Consider the following 24,959-nt stretch of genomic DNA (forward strand, 5'->3'; position numbering starts at 1 on the left):
GAAGTGACACCTAAAGACATATATAAGTTATACATTATTATACATCAACACAAAGGGAGCCTACTACATAGCAGATTTCTGCCAAACATAAAGGAGGCACCTTCTTTCAACACACAAACTAAAAACTGGAATGAACTGCCGTGTGAGGTGAGCTTCAAGTGTCCCAGTGTCCCACTGTCGTCAGTGGCTTGCAGGGCGCTGAGCTCATGCCAAGGCAGGGCGGCTCCAGAGGAAAGGGCGCAGGGTGGAAAGGGCTAAGGCGTCCTTTGGGTCTTTCAAGGTAGATTCTTTCGAACCTTTTGATTTTTTTATTTTATTTTATTGGAGTTCTTTGATTCTTTGGAACCTTTTGATTCTTTCGATTCTCGGTTCTAAGCGTTAAAGCGCAGCGGGGAAAAGCTGCAACAAAGATGGGAAGGGAGTTAGTAAGTACTTAGAGAAAAGTGGGTGAGAATTTAATGGGTAGGCCATAAAGGAGAGATTGGGCGAGTAGAGGAAAAGCGGAGCAAACGCAAAAGAGGAAACGGGGAGGAGGGAAAGAGAGGGAGAGGAACCCTACGGAAGGAAGAGAGCTACCAAACTCGTCCGGGACAGGAGGGAGGCACGCCCAGGGGGAGCTGCTTCTTTAAGGAAAGCCACGCCCCCTGCGTGACGCCTCAGCAGACCCGTTCACGATTGGCTGCGGCCGGAGGGCGGGAGGGGCGTTGCTAGGCGCGGAGGGGATCCGGCGGGCCCCCGCCTCCCGGAGCGCGGAGCCGCGGGAGCGGAGCCGGGGTTAGCGGCGCTGCTGGAAGATGGCGAGTGGCTGGGACGCGCGGCCGCCCTGGCGGCCGGGGCGCCTCCCGCTTCTACTGTGCCTGCTCCTTCTGCTGCTGCTGCTGTGGAACCCGGCCCGGGCAGCGCACATCAAGAAGGCGGAGGCGACGACAACGACGACGAGCGCAGGCGCCGAGGCGGACGAGGGCCAGTTCAATCGCTACTACCACGAAGAGGAGCTGGGCTCGGTGCTGAGGGAGGCGGCGGCCGCGGGGCCCCCGGGCCTGGCCCGCCTCTTCAGCATCGGCAGCTCGGTGGAGGGTCGGCCGCTGTGGGTGCTGCGCCTCACGGCCGGCCTGGGGCCGCAGCCTCCTGACGGCGACTCCGGGCCCGACGCGGCGGGGCCGCTGCTGCCCGGCCGACCGCAGGTGAAGCTAGTGGGCAACATGCACGGCGACGAGACCGTGTCGCGCCAGGTGCTGATCTACCTAGCCCGCGAGCTGGCTGCTGGCTACCGCCGCGGGGATCCGCGCATCGTCCGCTTGCTCAACACCACCGACGTGTACGTGCTGCCTAGCCTCAACCCCGACGGCTTTGAGCGCGCCAGGGAGGGCGACTGCGGCCTCAGCGATAGTGGCCCTCCCGGGGCCAGCGGTCGCGACAACAGCCGCGGCCGTGATCTCAACCGCAGCTTCCCGGATCAGTTCAGCACCGGCGAGCCCCCAGGCCTGGACGAAGTGCCCGAGGTGCGCGCCCTCATGGACTGGATTCGCAGGAACAAGTGAGTGTTGTAACCCCCCCCCCCCCCCCCCCGCCAACTTGCTTGTCCCCGTGAGCTTACAGGAGCAGAGGCAGGGTCGGGCACTCAGTAGGCATTCAAACAGGCTTGCAGGCCTAAGGGACGGGGGTAGTGAAGGTGTTAGGCGACACCCCGTTACCCGGACAGGGCCCAGGCCGCTTAGTCTCTTGTCCCACTAATAGTCCAAGAAGCGCTGCCTAGAGGCAGTCATTTGTTCAACGGATGCAGAGAGCTGTTTGGCTGGAAGCGAGACTTCTTTCCGACATTCTGGTCCCTATTGTCACAGGACCATGAAATATGAACAATAGAAGAGAACTTAAGGATAACTTAGGTCAGCTCTCTCATTTGATAGATAAGCTGTCAATATTGCTATTATTACTGTAGGCACTGTGCTAAGTAAGCTCTTTCCCTGGACTGCATGATCTCACTTTATGTTGGCCACAACCTCATGAAACAGACATCATTAATATCCCTGTTTTGCCTACAGGGGAAATTGAGGGTCAGAGTGATTAAATAATTTACATAGTAGGGAGTGTAGCTGGAACTTAAATGCAGGCAATCTGACTCTTTGTCAGTGCTCTTAACAGCTGCAGCGGGAGGCTGTAACCCATTAATGATAAATGACAGTCCCTGGGTCTTCTTGGTTATTTGACAGAAACTGGTTCTCTTCCAGTCTTTACTTCTGACTCAGCTAGGGAGCATATGGCTATGGCTGGAGAAGTTGCACAGAGCTGGTACTTTCATCTGTGCACTGCTTCATTTTAGATTCTCAGAAAGGTTTTTTTTTTTTTTTAAGATTTTATTTATTTATTCGACAGAGATAGAGACAGCCAGCGAGAGAAGGAACACAAGCAGGGGGAGTGGAAGAGGAAGAAGCAGGTTCATAGCGGAGGAGCCTGATGTGGGGCTCGATCCCATAACGCCAGGATCACGCCCTGAGCTGAAGGCAGACACTTAACCGCTGTGCCACCCAGGCGCCCCCTCAGAAAGGTTTCTGATACCATTTGGGCACTTTATTAGTGGGCCAGGGCTGAATGGCTAATTATCACATTTAATACACACCGTAAGTTGTTACTAAGCAGTATGTGGGATGTAAAAAATTAAATGCAATAGGACCTCAAGAAATCGATGTATAACAAGAGAATATAAATATCTGTGAGGTGTGTTTATGCACCCAGTTAAACTTTACAGGAATTGTTCCTACTGGCAAAATGTGTGTGTGGGCTGCGATAAAATGGATCATCTCTGTGGAAGAGGTAGAACTTGAACTGCATCTCGAGAGATGAGTAGGATTTTCAGCAAAAAGGAGGAGGGGAGGAATAAAAGAAGAGAGAACTGGAATAGAAGAAGAGAGAGATGGAATAATGTCTGAAGTGACCATGTACTTCTTCCCTTTTCAAGCATCAGCTTTGCTAGCATATCCCCATTTTTTTTGTCTTTCATAAGGCTTGTGAGGCAGTAGTTAATCTTTCCATCTCGATTTGAAGATTTCTAAGTGACAGATACAATAAAAGTAATAATGAACTGAGAAGTTTCTCTGTGAGACTTGGGATCATCCCTTCTACAAGATTTCAATGCATGTAACAGACCTAGAAAATTCATAGGCATTATGACAATCCTAGATTTTTTTTATCTACCACCTTTCACTTTACTCCTCCTTTTGAGGTCCCTTGTAGATATTTAATTTCACATACATATTCTGGGAAGATCTTTTTTTTCTTGTAAAGATAACCATGTCATGATCTCTGAACATTTGCCTAAGAAACATGACTTTAATGTATATCTTGCTGTCAGAAGCTATGATGGCCAGGGCTTTTCTGAGATGATATATCGAGTGAACTGTTTGCATTGCTTAAATGAAAATACCCTGTCATGACCCTTGCAGGGATATAAATGTCGTGACTAGATTTTTCTCTTCAGTATTAGTTCTGCGGTGACCAGAAATGGAAATGAGCTTTGCCTTGGTGCAGGTCACCTTGAGGCTCTACCAAAAGCCTTAAACTTTAAGTGTGGAATCAAAAATTTGGTCTCTGGTTAACCTTTTCATATCACAGTATTTGATGATTTTAAGTTTTGATTTGGGCCGGTTAGTTCAATGATAGGAGCTTGTGATGAACTGAAAAGTTAATCTGTGTTTGTTGGCATTACACAGAAAGTCATTTTGTTCCGTGGGTGTGGACTATCTCAGTCGTCACCGACCACGTTTCAAACATGTAACTGTAAGAAGAGAAAGCAGGTGACTATATAGGGTGAAAAGTACATCCATCCTCAGTTTTCACAAATTAACTCAAAATGCATATTCTTTAATGATAAATTAATAACAAAGGACACTGATGTGGGCATAAAATTAGAAGCACAAGCATACACACAGCTTGAGATTGACCCCTAGAGTCAGCTCTATGAACAGGAAAAAACAACAAATAGGAAATGGACTAACACATTAGTCTATATGGGAAAATTACCTTTTTCAGTGTATTTTCTGAAATCATTTGAATAATTTCTAGATATGCTATTCACCCAGCTATATTAGAAATAGATTTTTGTTGCTATTTGGGGTATGTAAGAATTTAAGACTTATTTTCTTCTGTTTAGGAAAGTGAATTTTATTTTCTTTGTTTCACTTTATACTTCATCCAGTGGGTGTTTCTGTATTATTGATAATTGACACATACTTAGGAAAATATACAAGTTTTTAACCCCATCATGAAAATGAAGATTTTGTCGTTTTCTTGGCCCCCATTTTTGGCACATTAGGCTTCTTTAATTAAATATATCTGCTTAGACTTTAATAGGAGTTTAGCATATAAGGTATGTTGGTGAAAAACATTATTATATTGCTGGGGGTAGGTACAAATTACTATTGAGGGGCTTGTGTTGTATCTGTAGTTTCCTGAATCTTTAGAATTTAGTTTATCAGACTCAAGTTCTCATAATTTTTATTTATTTTGTATTTTTATTTATTTATTTTAAAATATATTTTAGAGAGAGAAGAACACGGGAGGGGAGGGGGAGAGGTGAGAGAGAATCTCAAGCAGACTCTGCACTGATCTGGACTCAATCCCAGGACCCTGAGATCATGACCGGGGCTGAAATCAAGAGTCAGACACTTAACCGACTGAACCATCCAGGAGCCCCTCCAGTTCTCATAATTTTTAGGTTATTTATTGGGTAATCTGGAGAGCATAAGAGAGTTAACTTGGAGATTCACTTTTTAATATCTATAGATTCTTATTTATAATATATTTATTTTTATTTTTTTATTTTTTTGAAGATTTTATTTATTTGATAGAGAGAGAGACAACCAGTGAGAGAGGGAACACAAGCAGGGGGAGTGGGAGAGGAAGAAGCAGGCTCCCAGCGGAGGAGCCTGACGTGGGGCTCGATCCCAGAACGCGGGGTTCACGCCCTGAGCCGAAGGCAGACGCTTAACGACTGAGCCATCCAGGTGCCCCATATAATATATTTAGCAGGTATCTTAAATCTTGTGAAAGGGATAATATATGTTACTGAAGTCAAGTATGAGGAACGTGTAAAAAAATTGATTTGAATGGAAACCAAAAAATACCTTTCAAATAAAATCGGATTGACATGCAAAGTTGGTTTGATAAAGACTAAAAGCATTAAACTTCTAGCTAGTAATTGGTATCACTTTGTCTAGAAATCCTTATAAAAGTGGCATTCATACTTTTAAGACTACATAAGTAAAGTAAGGGAAATCTAACAATTGGAATTTTATCACTCAAGTAGATTGCAAATATTTTGTTCTAAAAGTATCTTAATATTTTTAATATTAAATTAATATTTTAATATTTCTGGAAGCAATGCAAGCAATGCCAGAGTGAAAACAGCATTTAGTAGAGAATCTTGGACTTTAAAGTCTTAATTGAAAATAAGCAGTTAAAGCAGCATGCTTCACCTATTTAGAATATGCAGTTATCCATTTTATTTTACTAGAATATGAGTGCCTGTGGGCATTTTTGTTTGTTTGTTCCCTGACCTATTCCTTAGTGCCTAGAACGTTTGGCACATAGTTGAACTTAAGAAAATTTGTTGCTGAATGGATTACCTGAATTAGGCTAGCCTTCTTGTAACTTTCCCAAAATGAGAGGGGGAGAGAAAAGTACTTAAACGACTTATGGCATACAAATCGGAAGTAAATTGATAATACCTTAGCAGTGGGGGCCAGATGGGTAGAATGGAGTTAGAATGTTAGAATATATACTTAGGGTTTGTTTCTGTACCATTGTATCTCCCAAGGGCTAGCACTGGTAGTGGGGAATAGAATGAAAGTCTGAAGGCAGTGGTTCCCTGAGTAGGATGCTAGACATCTCCAAAGGACTGGACATCCGTTGAGCAGAGGATATAAAGCAGTTCTTGTGCTGGAAGGTGTTGTATGTGTATTAATTCTTATAACAACCCTGGGAAGCAGGTAACATTAATCACTATTTTACAGATGAGAGAGAGACTGGGGTTCAGTGAACTTAAAGGCAGTAACTTCTTCCTGATCATATTTTATTACTGGCGATATCGTATTTATTACTAAATGATATCATATTGATTGCTGGTGACATCATACTTATTACTTAGTGACAGCTCTGGGAGACTGAATGTTCTTGCTCCAAAGCCTGTGCTATTGCTTCCCCATCAAATGGCATTCTCTGGTGTCTGGAAGATTGCTAATTATAATTATATATATTAGTTTTTAACTAGTCTCTTTTCATAGTCTGTTCTCGTATTTGATCACTGTTTTTATTGGCTAAATTCTATCTTCTGATAAACAGATTCTGTGTTACAAGTGATTTTCACTTTTCGATATTCACTGGGATAATACTGATCATACTTAAAATAACCTTTCAAATTAGATGTACAATAGGTCTAAGTTTCTTTGAAGCATATAGAAAGAACTGGTGTATATATAACCCCCTTTAGAATTTCTGTAGGTCAGTTCATTTCGGCCAAAAAAAGGCAAAAGCAAGAAAATCCAGTTTAGAGTGCAAAGAGGGAAAGTGTTTAATCTGTAGTCACAGTAATAGTTTGAACTGTTCCATGAGGGAAAGATGTATAAATAGGACTTCAGCATGTTTTTGCCTTTAGCTTTCACCATAAAAGGAGTTCTTCGGTATTTCTGTATCTATAAATTTCATCAGATTATAAATTGGTTCACTTAGAAGTAAAAACATTAAAAAAAAAATGTTTCTTTTATGGAAGCGGCCCTGTCTCCATGTCAGTTTATTTTTCAATGGGCCAATCAGAAACCTTGGGCTTAGAAGGAGAGCTGCTTCTGTGGTGATGCACTGAAGGACTAATCTCTGTGCTCTGTTGTTTTTCTCTGAAAGCAGCTCACTGTGTCAGGTTCCCCGCCCCCGGTCTTCTCAACTGTGGCTTCTCTCTTGAAAATGTGAATTTAGTATATTGTGAAACTGGAGTCAGGCAAAGCACATCCTGTTTCCAGTTAGACTCCCTACCTTAAACATTGTGGGATAGTACATATAAAAAAATCATGAAAGTTACTAACCTAACTCATGTACTCAACAAATATGTATACAAGCCACGTTTTCTACAATGCTAACGTGTTATGAAATAAAAGTATTAGGTTGAACTGTATGAAGTTTTTCCTTTTGTAGGTCAAAAAGTGACTGAACACTGGCAAGTTCATATTGTTCAACCTAACACATACATTTGAATTCTCTGCATAAGATGTCTCCTGGAATGTTAATTTATACTGTTATTCAGCTACTTTTTCAATGATGGGAAAATTCTGTAAAGTTACTTGAGGCTAAATTGCAAAAACTGTTGGCCTGAAATTTGTTGAACTGATGATGGTTTCTTTCCTTTTCTTTTGCTGTTGCTCTGCTCCCAGTAGCTGATAGTGTTGTCTTCTAGGTCTCTAAGCGGTATCTGAGTTCATTTATGAAAGATGTAGAATTTTTAAATACATGGCATTTTCTTTGCCCTTTTTTTAGTGACATGTGCTTTGGTTATTTTCAAAGGTTTGTGCTTTCTGGAAATCTGCATGGTGGCTCTGTGGTAGCAAGCTATCCTTTTGATGACTCTCCAGAACATAAGGCCACTGGAATCTATAGCAAAACCTCAGACGATGAAGTCTTTAAATACTTGGCAAAAGCCTATGCATCAAACCATCCCATAATGAAAACTGGCGCCCCTCATTGTCCAGGAGATGAAGACGAGACTTTCAAAGATGGGATCACAAATGGCGCACATTGGTATGATGTGGAAGGTATGGAAAGCCCTGAATTTGCTCTATTTTCCCCTTTGTTCATTTGGCTTTCCTTCCCTCCTTCCTCCCTTCCTCCCTCCCTCCCACCCCTCCCTCCCTCCCTCCCTTCTTTCCTTTCTTCCTTCCTTCCTTTTCTTAGGTAAGCTCTGTGCTCAATGTAGGGCTTGAACTCATGACCCTCCCTCCCCCCACTGAGCTCAAGAGTTACATGCTCTACTGACTGAGCTAGCCCGGTGCCTCTCATTTAGCTTTCTTACGAATACTCTGAGTGGAAAAGAGGAAACTTTGAGAAATTCTAATTTTTAAAGATCTCTTTTTTTTTTTTTTTTTGAAATTTTCAAACCCACAGTACGATTAAAAGACTACGTGGAGGCCTGTATGCGCTTCATTTAAATTCACCAACCGTGACCTTACCTTAAATGCTCCACCTCTCCCGTCCCTTCCCTCTACACGTTCTCTTTTGCCAAACCGTCCAAAAGTAGGTTGCAGATTCCTTAATACTTCACCTGTAAGTACCTCAGCATGTATTTTCCAAGTACAGGAACATTTTTGTGTACAACCATATACTATAATTCAGTACAACCATCCTACATTCTGTGCATAACTCAAATTTCCTTTATTATTCCTCAGACTTCCTTTATAGCTCCTTTTCTTCCAGATCAGATCCAGTCAAGGTTCAAGCATTGCATTTGGCTCTTGTGCTTTTGTGGTTTCCCCAGTGTAGAACCATCATTTCAATACTCTCTTTTCTTAATCATGGTGAATCCTTTGAAGAGTTCAGGCCAGTTGTCCTACAGAACATCCCATATTCTGGATCCTGGTCAAATTTTCCAGTTTTCCAATTTTATAAGACTCCTATTGATTACGTCACATCACATCAGGATGCACATAAAGTGCATGGGCCACGTGGCCGTGGTGGACATCTTCGTGAATGGGATGACCACAGTTCTCGCCCTTTATATAAGGGTACATTTTCCTTTTATATTTTAATCTGTGGGGTGATCATGGAATTTTTTTTTAATTGTGGTTGAACACACACATATATATAACATGAAACTTGTTAGTTCGACCATTTTTAACTATCGAATAAAGTGGCATCATTACATTAACAGTGTTGTGCATCCATGTCCCCACTGCCTACTTTACAAAACATTTTCAACATCCCAGACAAACTTGGTAACCATTAAGCCAAATGCTCCATTCTCTTCTAATCTACTCTCTATCTCTGTGGATTTGCCTATTCTAGATATTTCATATAACTGGAATCATATAGTGTTTGTCCTGCATCTGGCTTATTTCACTTAGCGTGATATTTTCAAGGTTCATGCAATTTGTGGCATATCTCAACACTCATTGCTTTTTATGATGGAGAAATATTCCATGGTATGTATGTACTCCATTGTGTTTATCCATTCATCTGTTGATGGATGCTGGATTGTTTTCATGTTTTGGCTGTTGTGAATAATGCTGCCGTGAACATTGGTGTACAAATATCTATTTAAGTCCTTGTTTTCAGGGTGCCTGGGTGGCCGTAGTTGGTTGAGCGGCTCACTTTTGGTTTCAGCTCAGGTTGTGATATCAGGCTTGTCAGATTGAGCCTCACGTCAGGCTCCACACTCAGTATGGTCTGCTTAGAACTCTCTCTCCCTTTCCCTCTTCTCTTCCTCCCTCCATTCATGCTCTCTTTTTCTCTCTAAAATCTTAAAAAAGAAAAAGTCCTTGTTTTCAGATCTTTTGGATATGTACTCAGGAGTGGCATTGTTGGATCGTATGGTAATTTTCTATTTAGCTTTAAGGAACCACCAAATTGTTTACCCCAGTGGCTGTACCATTTTACATTCCCACCAGTAATATATAAGGGTTCTTATTTTCCACAGAGTATTATTTTTAAAAGAGTTGTTGAAGTAAGTTTGTTTACCTTTTCTTTTTAAATGTTATATAAACAGCTGTTGTGCTTTTTAAACTTTTGATGTCCTTTGAATAATAACTTTGTTTTTATGCAGTCTTAGACTATTTCATTAAGACTAAGCAGAAGGAAGAAGTTAATTCATGGAAATGTCATCTGTATAAACTTTCTGTCTTCTTAGAATCTGTTGATGATGAAATGCGTTAGCTCTTCCTTTTTTGTTGGCAGTTAGTTACATTATTAAGTGTCTTATGACTTTTCTTTTAATGGGCCTTTATTTAAACCTTTGAATTACTTTTTTGACTTTATATGTCAAGCACTGTTTACTCAAATTGGGTCTTAAGTTTGAGGACTTGATGCTTTAGAGAGTTTTTTGATTCCCCTATACTTTCTACCTATATTTATTTTATGTAACAAACAGCCACAAAGAGGTTTAAAATAGTTAGAAGACCTTTCTGCCCATAAAAACTAGAGGTGATGAAAATCATTTAATTTCTTGTATAGATAAGGGGCATACTTTGATGTTTAATCCCATTTCAGTCTTCAGCAAACATATTTAATAAAACCTGACTTCATGAACTAATGGTTTTGTGATGGAGTCAAGTTCCTTCATTAATTGGAGATATTACGTAAAATAATGTGTAAAAATTATTTACTTTTTTGGGGGAAAATTGTAAACAGTAATTTCTAGTTGACGATTAAGAAAAGTAAATCTGTGTTATACTATAAAAAAAATAGGGTGCTGCCTTCATAGTAAGTAAGATTATTTGTTAAACCAGGTATCAGATTTTCCTGATTCTTCAAACATCTGAAGAAGCTACATTTTGCTGCTGCCATTATTATTGTTTTTATGAACATCAACTTTTCTCCTTTTCTAGCTGGATGGTCAGACATATTTTCTGTTACTTCCACAACTAGCTTATATCTCTTCCTACCCGAGCAATATTGAGCAGTTTTAAGAGTTTTAACAGGGCACGTTCACTTTGTTTATCTTACGCAGGACGGCAGTAAGATATTGTGAAACCTTGTGACTAGGCATGTACTCAGACCCGGATGTCCTGGAGTAATTTGACTGACGCTTTATGTGATGTATTTAGAAATTCTAGCTCAAAGTAGTGTATCCTTTTAGAGCTCAAAGTGCATATATTTATCTACTCCAATCCTTTTGCTTTATAGGAAATGAAGACCCCAGAGAGGAAATAACTTGTATAAGATCATTTATTCCTTTAGCAAATATTTACTGAGCCTCTGCCACCTCCCATATACTGTGTTAGGTGATGGGAGCAAAATAGGAACAATTCCTGCTCTCAAGGATCAGACAGTGTATTAGAAGGATGGGATATGGGGTGATCTGGCCCCGCCATGTTCACGTCAGTTACCAGGGTTGACTCAGCATATCTAGCTGCCTTGTGGGTGGGCCTTGCTTCTCTCAACATGTCTCTCAAACCTGCAGGGTCCCTCTGGGCAATGACTATCCTAATAAGGCTCTGAATGAATAGTCATGCTCTGCTACTAACGCCTCCTTATTGTGAGAGCCTAAGCTGAACTTATTCATGGAGGAGGCCTTCTGCTGCTGCTGCTGCTGCTTTTTTTTGACCACAGAGTGCTGATTTGTATGCCTTTTGTCTACCATTCTTTTCTTCTTTCTTCACAGTTAAGGAGACGTAAAAATCATCTGATGGTTTAATATGTTTACTCCAAAGAAAATTTAATGAAACTGAATTGTAGTTTTAGATCAACTTTTAAGAATTGCCTTCTTTTAATTTACAAAATTTTAAAAAGGGCAAGTAACCCCAGGCCACCTATAATTGAAATTATATGATCAAAAGCCACAATTTGATATAATTTTTAGAAGCTTACTTAGGCAGAAGGCGATATATTTTTCTTGCAGGTAGAAGAACCCTGGAAGGCAGTGTAGCATAGTAGCTAAGGGCAGAGCTTTGGAATCCTGTCGTCTTGAGTTTGAATCCCAGCTCTGCTGTTGACTAGCCCTGTGTGTGTGTGTGTTTACGGGCATTCATGTGTATGGGAGACAGAGAGAGAGAAAGAGAAACTTGGGCAAGTTAAGTAATTTCTCTGAGACTCATTTCCCACATATATAAAAGGAAGACAAATACTATCTGCCTCATAGGATTTATGAGGCCCATGTGAGAATGGATGTAAAGCACAGCCTAGCAGCTGGCACTGTGGCTACTTATATCTGGGGGAATCTAAGCTTCATGAGGGCAGGAACTAGATTTATTCTGTTTTCAGTTTTCTGTTTATAGCACACAGAACTGTGCCTGGTCTGTAGAAGGTAAACAATAAGCCGTTTTTGAATTTTGAATAAGTGAATTCTCGGCATCTGAGAAATGAGTACACAGTTATTTAAAATCTTAGATGATCTTTAGACAAGATAATCTTATAAAAATTTATAAAAATATTCCTCCTAATTTTATTCACACTCTGAGAAAATAAGTAGTCTTACTGGTAGATTCAGGATCAGTATTTTTCAAACTTTTTTTTTTAAGATTTATTTATTTGAGAGAGAGAGAGAGAGAGCACAAGTGGGAGGGGCAGAGGGGAAGAGAGAGAGAGAATCCGAAGCAGACTTCACTCTTGGAGCATGGAGCCCCACACAGGGAGTGATCTCACCACCCCGAGATCACGACCTTAGCCGAAACCAAGAGTTGGATGCTTAACCCACCGTGCCATCCAGGTGTCCTGAAACTTTTTTTTTATTGTAATCTACAATGTAAAATACCTTTCAGTCATTTAAATACATCTCATATATGTGTGTACACAAAACCGAAACAATTTCACGAACAGTACTTTGTGATGTATTCTGGTATTGTTTTTTTTCTAGTCTCTACTAGTTCATTAAACAAAAAATGCTTATCTGCACCTACTTCTATATCTCACAGTCCACTAATGGGTCATGACCTACAGTTTAAAAGTACACTGTTTTTGGTCACTCTTGGTAAAATTGATTTATTTTCAAATTCTAAGTAGGAACAAAACACCTTATGAATTGCGTGTAGTAACTTCCTATTTAGGCTTTTTATTTTGCCCTATCGTGTTCATATGTCAGCCATTTCCAGTGAGGACTGAACCATACGTATTTATCTGAGATGACCTACTTTTAGACTGTTTTCCTCATATGTGTGAGCACTGAGATAAGAAATCGGTCAGAAATATTGTCAGGCCTGTGTGGCGTTCATGTGAGCCTGTGCCTTGTCTGACTAGTTAGGTCAGCTGCCATAGGCTTTATACTTACGTCTTTTTAAACCACTGCTAACTTGGGGCTGAGTATTTTCAAACTGGTAATTATGAATTTTTTTTCTCCTCTGGAAGAAGAAAATGTTCTGTGGATTTATCAAACTTTCTTCCCTCTCCTTTTATACTTTATTTCAACCTTTTTTCCCTTCTCCTTTTATGGGCAGAGAGTTATGAAATGTGACCAGATAGCATACAATGTAACTAATTCAGTTGTGTTTTTTTTGTGAGAATAAGCTTCTTTGATCGTGTGGGCAGCTATTCTCTGCATAAAGTGGAGGTCAGACTGAGCAGCACTAATGTGCTCTAAATATTGAGGTATATTTGGCTTGAGGTAGATTGCTCCCGGAAAGGGGAAAGCATGGAGAAAATAATTACCAAATTGTTTTGAACAGCACGAAAGGTTATATTTGGTCCAAAAATGAACTGAAAAGCTTATTCTTGAGGAACATTTTCTGTGCCATTGAACAGGGGATTGTGAGGATGTGGAGAAAAAGGAACCCTGGTACAGTGTTGGTGGGAATGGAAATTGGTGCAGCCACTGTGGAAAACAGTATGGAGGTTCCTCAAAGAATTAAAAAATAGAAATTCCATATGATCCAATAATTCCATTATGGGGTATTTATCCAAAGAAAATAAAAACACTAATTTGGAAAGATACATGATATGCATGTATTATTTACAATAGCCAAGATATGGAAACAACCTAAGTGTCCATCAATAGACCAATGGATAAGGAAGATGTGGTGTATACACACACACACGCACACACACACATATACACATATATACACAAGTATGTGTATATATGTATACACACAATGGAATATTACCATTAGCCATAAAAAGGATGCAGTTGTGCCATTTGAGCCAACCTGGACGGAGGGTCTTGTAGTCAGTGAACTAAGTCAGAATGAGAAAGACAAATACCATATGATTTCACTCATAAGTAGAATCTAAACAAACAAATGGATGAATTAAAAAACAAATAGCCAAATCAAACCCATAAATACAGAGAACAAACCGATGTTTGCCAGAGGGGAGGGGGTGGAGGCTTGGGCAAAGTAGGTGCAGGGGAGTGGGTGATACAGGCTACCAGTTATGGAATGAAGAAGTCAGGGGAATAAAAGGCACAGCATAAGGGATAGAGTTAACGATACTGTACTGGTGTATGGTGGCAGATGGCAGCTACGCTTGTGGTGAACATGCCATAGTGTATGAACTTGTTGAATCACTATGTTGTACACCTGAAGCTAAAGTAACATTGTGTGTTAACTATACTCAAATATTATAAACAAAAAGCAAACAAACCCAGGGCATTGTGGATTAATCGTATGATGGCAGAAAATTGTAATCTATTTAAAACAAACAAGAAAAGAATCAAATGGACAGTGCAGAAATGAAAAAAAACGCAATATCTGATAGTAAGAATAGACAAATCCATAAATACAGTAGGAGATTTTACACATGCCTCAGTATTTGTTAGATCACAAAGACAAAAATATCAGTAAGGACACAGTAGATTTAAATGACATAAATAAACCAATCTGACTAAGGAACGCATACAGAATATTGTCCTCATATCTAATTTTCCTGCTGTCTTTACTAATCTGAAGTATAGGGAGGAAAGCTAATTTACCATTAGTCATACTTATGGAAGATGTGTCCGGTTCTATTAGTGCTTTTATTACTTGTTTTTTTAAAATTATGTATTATGAGCAAAGTAGCAAACCTTCAAAAACCTCAAGTGTTCTTATTCCTTTGCTTGTTTCACATTTTAATGGGATGAAGTCTAAACTTATTAGCATGACACTAAATGTCCCAGAGACTGACTCAAGCCTACGTTTCTGGTCTTCTCTCCTACATCTCCCCTGTCTTTGAACCACTTGTCCTTTCCCCAAAACGTGAACCTTGGGCTATTTTCTGGGATGCTTTTCTCCGTTCCACTGTAGTGGAACCTGTAGCGTAGTAACTGTCGCTCTCTTGCCTTCCTAGAGCTTTTTGTTGATACCATCAATATGTTGCTTGTTCATTTATGTTGTTAATAGCTTTCTGTGTCCTTTGCTAGGGTGTGTATTATTTGATAATAAGAACAGTGTGGTACTATTCATTTGGAGTTATCTTTATGCAAAATGTATTGGCAGGGGAAGAGTGCTAGAGGAAGAGAGACGAGGGAGGTGTTTACAGTTCTTTGGAGCAAGGTTTTTTTGGAGATAAGGGCTTTATCTAGAGGGATGCTGTGGGAATGAAGAGGGCGTATGAGATGTAAGAAATTGTTCCAAAGAACTGCAGGATTGACCATCCGTTAGACTTACAGAGTGTCAGAAAGGAGGATCCAAAGATATAACTTGGAGGTTTTGAGCCTGGTAAAGTGAGAATGATAATGGAAATAGGAAAACTAATTGTGTGTGTGTTCTCTTCAGGTGAGAGAGGAGTGAAGATCAGGAATGATACTTGATGTACTAGTTACAGGTACCCAATGGGCAGTTGGAAAATAAGTTCTGGAGGTTGGGAGAGAAGTCAAGATGATAAAGAGATTTAGGAGTTTTGAGACATGGAAAGCGTATGGCAGCGTATATAATTTTGAAAATTGAATTGGTATTGTTTCCTGGCATAATTTAATTGCTTAGAGCTGGAGCCAGAAATTCAACTAGAATATATATATAGAATACATATATAGATGAACAGATGGGTGGGGTTGTGGGGGAGGTTGTTTCTTTGTTTTTTAACCTCTGAAGTGAATGTACTTCTGGCATTTTGCATTGGGATGTTTTCTTAAAGGAATGCTGGAAGTTCAGGTATTAATTCTCAGTCCGTTGTTCCTGCTTTAAGAATACTACTGATAATCAAATGTGCATTAGTAAAGTGCTTATGGTCTTATCTGATCTTGTACCTTAAGGAGGTGATTAGACCTCTTTCTTCCTTTTTCTCTATTTTAGTCTGAGTAATTTGAAAGGAAAGCAAAAAGGTAAAACAGTTCTGAGTATTTGCTCCTAACGAGTCCCGAGTTTGCTTTAGTAAACTGAAATCTAGCCTGATATAAAATCTGACCTTTGGGAGCAGTGCAGTTGTGTATTTAGTAATGTGATAGACTTACGTGGAGGTTGAGAACCAAACACGAATCACTACTTTAGGATTTGGTCCTTAAATCTTCAGATCTGAGGTCTAGATATGAGACATGCTTTTTTTTCTTTCTTTTCTTCTTTCTCTTTTCTATTTAATTCAGGTGGTAGAGAATGGGAAAGTACTTTAAAAAAAAGAAAATGCCGTTCAAAGAGCCGTAGAAAAGATCGTGTTGACCAACTTAAACAAAACTGAAAACAGATGCAGGGCTGTGTACTTTAGTTTAACTTTGCAGAACCATATCATTAGCCAATATATATTCAGTGGGCGTGGTGAAGGAAGTAGATTTTCATAAGATAAAGTTGCTGAGGATACAAAGACCAAGTTCAGCTAAAATTTGTTCAAAGTAAACTTGAATTTAAAGACCAAGAATATGGGGAATTTTTTTTTAAGGGCAACCTCTGTTTTTTTCTATTCATTTGACCCAGATGTCCCACTTAAAATATTTTATGATCTCTGTGCTCATTAGCTTTTAAAAATATCTCAGGGAGTGCAAAATTATCACTTATCTATAAATAAATTTTTCACAAATATCAAAATTGTGAGAACTTCTCACTATCCTTTGAAGTAGTTTATTTTATTTTATTTTATTTTATTTTATTTTATTTTATTTTATTTTATTTTATTTTATTTTATTTTATTTATTTGTCAGAGAGAGAGCGAGAGAGAACACAAGCAGAGGGAGCGGCAGGCAGAAGAAGCAGGCAGAGGGAGAAGCAAGCTCCCCGCTGAGCAAGGAGGCCCATGTGGGACTTGCTCCCAAAACCCTGGGATCATGACCTGAGCCCGAGGTAGACACTTAACCAACTGAGCCACCCAGGTGTCCCTGAAGTAGGGTTTTTTTGTTAGTTAGTTTGTTTGTTTTTTAAAGATTTACTTATTTGTCAGAGAAAGAGAGTGCACAAACAGGGGGAGTGACAGGCGGAGGGAGAAGCAGGCTCCCTACTGAGCATGGCAGGGACTCGATCCCAGGACCCTGGGACCATGACCTGAGTCAAAGGCAGATGCTTAACCGACTGAACTACCCAGGCATCCCTCCTTTGAAGTAGTTTTATTAAAGAAATAGCAATAAGCTCCAAATTTGTATCTGCAGTGGAAATTGCCTTTCTATATTCCTACACTCCAAAATGTCTTTCCTGATAAAATTTCCTAATTGCAATTTTTTTCTGTAAATGATTTATAGGGTTCTTGTATAATACAGTTTGCTACTTCATAGTTTGGCCTACTAAGGCAAGTTAAAACAAACTTGCTATGTTTAAGTCTTAACACTGAAGCATTGATTATATTTTTTCCTATTGACTTTCTGCTTGAGACATAAGAGTGAGTCATTCATTAGTTCCCTATTTTGAATGAAGAGTTAAATTTAAGTACCTCTCCTCCCCCGACAAAGCTAGATCTCTCTAATGAAAACAGTAATAGGGAGTGGTTCCATGGTAAAGATGAATTGAGTGTCCTAAAGCATACGAAAATTGGTTGTCAGACAAATGAAGGAGTTTAATGGGTATCAGTAGATCCTTTTATCAGAAGGTTTAGCCACCCACAACAATTACTGTTGATCACAATTTGTTGTACTACTGGACAGATTCCTAATGGTTACATTTTTAGTCTTGTTTTTTGGTACTGATGAAGGAATGAAAGCATTATAGGTTTCATAGTACATTGCATTCAGTTTTTCCTGAACATAGAAAACTTTGCATTGGTAGGTAGGGTTTTGTTTTGTTTTTCTTAAGTTTTTTTAATTTAAGTAATGTCTACACCCAATATGGGGCTCAAACTCAGAACCGGAGACGGTGAGTTGCACACTCTTCTGACTGAGCCAGCCAGGCACCCAGGCAGGTAGGTTTAAAAGCAGAATTTATACCATTTTTCTTTGTCAATTCTCCTTGTGAGTCGAGAAAATAATCTAAATCAGTAGTTTTCAAACTGAGGTATGTGTAGGGAGAAGGAAGAGACCTATTAGTTTCAATAACTTTAAGGAAATAAATTTTCAGATCTTCCATACCTACTCTTTCCTAAAATTGGTTTGCCTGAGAGAGATGCTTACTGCGGGAGTTCAATCACTTGTCCTCTTTGCCCGCTTGACTGAAGGTAGGCATAGTTTTCTACCCACCTGAAGCTCACTATGGTATGTTGACTCAGTTTTACAAACTTCCAGGGCACCAAAACAAAAGGGACAATTTTACTTTACTTTTACTTTAACTAGTATCATAAAAGCATCATGCCAAACTTCTCATTGAAAGATATTTTCGGGGCGCCTGGGTGGCTCAGTCAATTGAGTGACAGACTCTTGATTTCGGCTCAGGTCATGATCTTAGGGTCATGAGATCAAGTCCCACATCGGCTTTGCATTTAGGGGGGAGTCTGCTTGGGATTCTCTCTCCTTTTCTCTCTCTGCCCCTCCCCCCCAAAATAAATAAATATATCTTTTTAAAAAAAGATATTTTCAGTAATTATTACCTGTTTATTGTTTATTAAAATTTATAATTTTGCCTCTCTGGTAAATCTCATGCCAGTAGTTATTGTACTAATTCAATCTAAAAGACAAAAAATAGTACTTAGGGCATTAAGGTAATTGAAAATTAAGGAAAATTTAAGTACATATACATATATACTATAGTTTGAAGTGTTATACGATGATCAGTGAAAGACTTTGAACAAATAACAATCTGTGGATGAAGCGGAATGGAAATATAAGTTCAAGTAGAAAAAGGGAAGATGTAAAATTCCTGTTGTTTAAGAAGAGTGTATGTTCACACGAGTTTTAAATAGATGATTCCAGGAATTAAATCTGTATTTTTACTTGTTTGGGTACACCTAAAATAATAATGTAAAAGTTTTATTTAAAAATATAAAAACTTATACCATCCAGGAAATTACACTGTTTGCAACTCTTTAAACTTAAGATGAAAACTTTTAGATACCGACTTAAAAATATGTGAAGTGTTGCATAATTTTTCAAAGTTATTTTACTATGAATAAACAAGTTGGAAGGTCATTGGTTTAATAGCCCCCTGAGAGACTAGTGGATAGTAGAGGCTTGCTTATTTATGATGGTTAAAAAGTCAGATAAATAACAGATCCTTTTATACTATTAGTAAAGTGCTTTATTGCTTTGAGGCATGCCTGTAATGAATGTTCCACTCCCCAAATTTAAATTTTCTTTAACTGGATAAAGATATTGTTCTGAAGTCTGATATTTAATCCTTTAGTCTGAATTGAGCCGCATGACATCACCTTTAAAAAAGCAAACATATTAACTGGATCTGTAAGTAGCTGCAGCTGTCAGTAACATCAGGCTTATGTACAGATTAATGGCTGTTCTCTATTACAGGGAACTCTACCTTTGTATAGGTAGGTGTTTTTTTTTTTTTCGTTGTTGAGGAAAAGATCAAGACAAGATCTAAACCAGCTGCCTAGTTAAAATTACTCATTGACATTTAGTATTGGGAAAATAAATGTTAAGTTTAACACAGATAACAAAAAATGCCTATTTGTAGCACCTTGCAAAAAAAAATTCTTAAGTTATTCATAACTCAGTTGATAGCTTCATTTGCTTCTAGGTTTTTTTAAGATGATTTTTAAAAAAGTAATTTCTAAAGTGAAATTTAAAGTTGGTGAATAAAAACTTTCTGAGATTCTAAAGTTAGGATAGCTTTATCTTTTTTTTGTATTGCAAATAAAAGTTAGTTTGCTACTGTTCACATTGGTGGGTTCCTATGAGTTTAGAAATATGTAGATTAGGTAGATACCACAACTCATAAGTTACCTTCTGAGAGTAGTTTATCATTATAGACTCAGAAGAAATGTGCTTTACTTTTACGAGACTTCATTAAGGAAAGGATACCCTGTATATAGCTTTCTATTACTGATTTCTCTGTAATTCCATCATGTCAAAGAATATACCTTGTATGATTTGAGTTCTTGTACATTTGTTGAGTTTGTTTTACAACCCAGGATATCGTCTGTCTTGATGAATGTTCCATTCGTACTTGAAAAGAGTGTGTGTGCGGCTGTTGTTGGGTGGGATGTGCTATAAATGTCATTTAGGTCTAGTTGATGGTGGACTTGAATTGTAATGTTTTCTTGGTCAGTTGACCCTTTTATCATTATGTAATATCCCTCTTTAACCCTAGTGCTTTTCCTTGTTTTCAAGTCTACTTTAGCTGATACTAAATGTAAATGTAAATGTACCCCTCCATTTTTCTTTTGTTTTGTGTTTGCATAGTATATCTTTTTCCCTTCTTTTACTTTCAACTTGCCTATACCGTTATATTTAAAGTGAGTTTCTTGGGGCATCTGGGTGGCTTAGTCGGTTAAGCATCTGCCTTCTGCTCGTGTCATGATCCCGGGGTCCTGGGATCAAGCGCCATGTTGGGCTCGCTGGGGAGCCTGCTTCTCCCTCTCCCTCTGCCTGCTGCTCTTCCTACTTGTGCTCTCTGTCTCTGTCAGATAAATAAAAGCTTTAAAAATAATCAAATAAAATGAGTTTCTCATGGACAGCATGTACTTGGTTCTTGTTTTTCAATTCATTTGACAATTTGTCTTTTAGTCAGTATGTTTATAACATTTACACTGAATATAAGTCTACTTTTTAATTATTTGCCTCTTTATTCCGTTTTTTATTCTACTGCTTCCTCTTTCCTGCCTTCTATGGGATTGTTTGAATGTTTAGTATTTTATCTCTTGTGTTTTTTTACTATATCTCCTTTGTATAGTTTGTTTTGGTAGTTGCTCTAGGAGTTACAATTTACACACTTAACTTTTCACGGTTCTAGATAGGCTTGATGCCTTACCACTTCAGGAGGAGCACAAGACTCTTACTACCACCCTTTACTCTCCCCACTTTATGCTGCAGTTGTCATTTGTATTATGTGTATACACATTGAAAACCCCACCAGACAATGTTACGATTTTTGCTTTCAGCTGTCATACATATTTTAAAGAACTTAAGAGGAAAAAAAAGTCCCAAGTTTCTCTCTGGTATCATTTCTTTTTTACCCAAATAAATAACTTTCTTTAGAATTTCCTTTATTTGTTTTTGTTTTGTTTTGGTTTTGGGTGTTTTTTGTTGTTGTTGTTTTGGTTTGGTTTTCATTTTTTTAATTATGCTCAATTAGCCAACATATATAATTAGTTTTTGATGTGTTCGACGATTCATTAGTTGCATATAACACCCAGTGCTCATCACCACACGTGCCCTCCTCAATACCGATCACTGGGTTAACCCATTCCCTACCCTCCTCCTTCTGTAACCCTCAGTTTGGTTCCCGGAGTCCAGAGTCTCTCATGGTTTGTCTCCCTCTGTGATTTCTTCCCATTCAGTTTTCCCTCTCTTCCCGTGTCGTCCTCCGCTCCATTCCTTATGTTCTATATATGAGTGAAACCATATGATAATTGTCTTTCTCTGCTTGACCTATTTCACTTAGCGTCATCCCCTCCAGTTCCATCCATGTTGATGCAGATGGTGGGTATTCATTCTTTCTGATGGCTGACTTCAGCATTTATTTTAAAGCAAGTTGGTTTGTGATGGATTCTTTAGTTTTCCTTCACTGAGAATGTCTATTTTTGCCTTCATTACTGAAGAATATTTTCAGTGGATATAAAACTCCAGGTTTTAGATTAGCAGGTTTTGTGTTTGTTTTTATGTTTTGTGCTCCTGCCTTCTGGCCTCCATGGCTTTTGCTGAGAAATGCACAGTCATCTGGATTGTTGGTCCCCTATTTGAGCATATACCATTTTTCTGTTACTGCTTTCAAGACTTTTTCCTTTGTCTTTGGTTTTGAGCGGTTTGATCATGAAGTATCTGGGCGTGAATTTTTTTTTTTTTTTTTTAGTTTATCCTGTTTGGGATTTGCTGAGCTTCTTGAAATCTAAGTTTACATCTTTTGCCAAATTTGGGGGGTTTTCAGCCATCATTATTCTCTTCTTCTTCTTCTTCTTCTTCTTCTTCTTCTTCTTGCATCGTGCCCTTTTCCTCTCCTTTTGATAGGTTGACATTTTTCTGATTCCTTGAATGTCAAATAATGTTGGGTTATAGGCTGGACATTTTGATCTTATGAGATCCGAGTCTTGTTTAAATTCTATAAAAAATGACAATGTCTTTGTTTGTTTTAGCAGTGAATGACCCAGTTAGGCTCAGTAAGGTCTGACTTGCCTTCTGTGGGCTGTGTTCGTAATGTCCATTTTCAAAGCCTTTGTGGTTCTGTTCATATCTGTTCTGTGTACTTACCTCCCAAGGACCAGTCTGGGACCTGCTTTGTAATTCAGTTCTCAGTGCTTTTGGTATGTTGTTAGGGTCATACCCACACGTGTGCAGTTCAAGATTAAGCCCAGGAGTTCATAGACAACTTTATGGGATCCCTTTCTTTTTTTTTTTTTTTTTTTTTTAAAGATTTTATTTATTTATTCGACAGAGATAGAGACAGCCAGCGAGAGAGGGAACACAAGCAGGGGGAGTGGGAGAGGAAGAAGCAGGCTCATAGTGGAGGAGCCTGACGTGGGGCTCGATCCCGTAACGCCGGGATCACGCCCTGAGCCGAAGGCAGACGCTTAACCGCTGTGCCACCCAGGCGCCCCTATGGGATCCCTTTCTTAAGGTCCCTCTTCTCTACAGTATCACCAATAGTCCCTAGTTGCCAAGGTCTCCTAATATCGGTGATAAATAAGGACATGACAGGATCTGCAGTATTATTTGTTGTCAGGGAAATAGAAATTAAAACCGCACTGAGACCCCCACTACACATCCCCTAGAGTACTTGTAGCTAAAAAGTCTGACCAGTTGCTTGAGCAGTTTGTTAAGTGACGATGCAGAGAAACTGGAACATTCATGCATCGCTGGTAGGAATGTGAAATGCTAAGCCACTTTGGAAAACAGTTTGACAGTTTCTCATAAAGTTAAACTTACATTTGCTGTATGGCTCAGCCATGCCACTCCTAGATGTTTATCCAAAAAACGTGAAAATATATGCCCACACTAAGGTCTATGCACAGCTTTATTCATAATCACCAAAAACTGAAAACAACTCAAATACCCATCACATGTGAAAGGATAAACAAATTTACTCCATCCATTCGAGGGACTACAGAGTAATAAAAAAGAGAACTTATATATGCAACAGTATGAATGCATCTCAGAAGCATTGTGCTGAGTGAAAGTAGCCTCATACAAAAGGCTTTGCATTATTTCATTTATATGACACTCTGGAGAAGGCAAAAAATAGGCAAAGAAATTAGATTGGTGGTTGCCCAGAGCCTGGGAGCTGGGGGAAGGGAACTTTCTGGGATGATACAAATGTTCTGTATCTTGATTGTGGTGGGGCTTGTATGAATGTACGCATTGTACTTAAAAGGGATGACTTTTACAGTATATAAACTATGACTCAACAAACCTGACTTAAACTATAAAACAGCATGTTGGTTAGAGAGATTGTCAAAATAGTTTTGAATCAGTTAACTCATCCTTGAGTATAGGGGAACTGAGAAACTCTGTATGTTTCAAAGAAGAATAAAGTTTCAAGTATCATGCAAAAATATTTATATGTTATTTTATAACCTTTTTGTTATTATATGGTAAATACCATGTCCATAAATGTGTATCCACAATACCTTAAATAGTTGCATAGTAGCCCATTTTATACAAATGTAAACTGATACCCCATTTTTGGATAGTCGGGTTGTTTCTAGTTTTATTCTCCTTCAAATTAAATACTATAGTCCTATCTTTGTAGCTGTTATCTTGGAATAAATTCCTGGAAAAAAATTTCTCTGTTAAGGTCATGCCAAAGATTTCATACACATGATTATTAAATTTTTACCCAGGAGTGTTCTATACTCCCTTATTTTAAGTTTTTTTCCCCCTTAGTTTCTTTTAAAAAAATTTTAAGGTAGTTTATTGATCAACAAATATTTTACAGTTGTTACTAGTTACATCTATCATTTTTTTCCTTTTATGCTTTCATACTACTTTGCTGTCAAACTTAGAGAGGTTCTCCTCATCCTGAGAGTACAAAAATATTTATGTTGGCTTCCAGTTCTATTTATGGTTTCATTTTTACATTAAATTCTGTATGGATTTAAGAGTTTATTTGGTATGATACGAGGTAAAGCTCACCTTTTGTCACATAGTTAGCCAGTTGTTCATGTAACAATTACTGACTAATTCATTTCCCCATGGTTTTAAATGTGTCTTTAATCATATTGCAAATGCTTTTATTTCTATGCTTTCTGCTTTGTTCTATTGGTCTGTTTATTTTGATATTAATTGGAGTGCTTTAGTAAGTACAATTTTAAGACATTTTAATATGTGGTAAGGCAAGTCCCTATTGTCATTCTTATTTTTTAATGTTTTCTTGGATATTCTCATCCATTTGTTTTTCCAAATTCTAGATCATTTTGTCCAGTTCCACTAAAAATCTGTTTTTCTGAGTAGTACTTGTAAATTAATTTCAGGGAAATTTGATATTTTTATACGCCTGCTATCTAGAAGCATGAAATGTACATCCCTCAGTAAAATTTAATAATGTTAATTTATATTATGCATTTAATACATTTAATCCTATATGTGTTGTAGGTTTTGTTGCTGAGATCTTTTTTTCTGTTATGTTTTCTGATTATTGCTGAAATATGGGGAAGGAATTTTGTATAGTTTTTCTGTAGTGTAGTCATCCTTTTATTTCCAATATTTACATGGCTTTCTGTTAAATAGAGGCTTATCAAAGGAAAATTTGGGGAATGTATGCCAAGATTTAATGAATATTTTGTATTTCCACTAGATTCTATGCTGTGAAGCTATAATTAACTCCATAAAGATGTGTTACAGTTAGGTACACTAGTCACTGTAATATTTCCTCAAATCTATAGGACCTACAAAAAGAGTTTTGTCT

General features: G+C 38.5%; 1 protein-coding gene across 1 annotated transcript in view; it reads left to right on the forward strand.

Annotated features, from left to right (window-relative positions):
* The first annotated feature begins 736 nt into the window (after positions 1–736).
* CPD (carboxypeptidase D) overlaps positions 737–24,959 on the forward strand; it is a 77,788-nt gene continuing 53,565 nt past the window's right edge. Inside the window, exons 1-2 of the mRNA XM_045773150.2 lie at positions 737–1,537; positions 7,546–7,793. Of these exons, the coding sequence (XP_045629106.2) occupies positions 795–1,537; positions 7,546–7,793 (991 nt within the window). The 5' untranslated portion in view covers positions 737–794. The remainder of the gene's footprint in view (positions 1,538–7,545; positions 7,794–24,959) is intronic.

Source organism: Ursus americanus, chromosome 23 (genome assembly GCF_024610735.1).
Source record: "Ursus americanus isolate L20-20 chromosome 23, mUrsAme1.1.p, whole genome shotgun sequence".
NCBI classification, from domain to species: Eukaryota; Metazoa; Chordata; class Mammalia; order Carnivora; family Ursidae; genus Ursus; species Ursus americanus.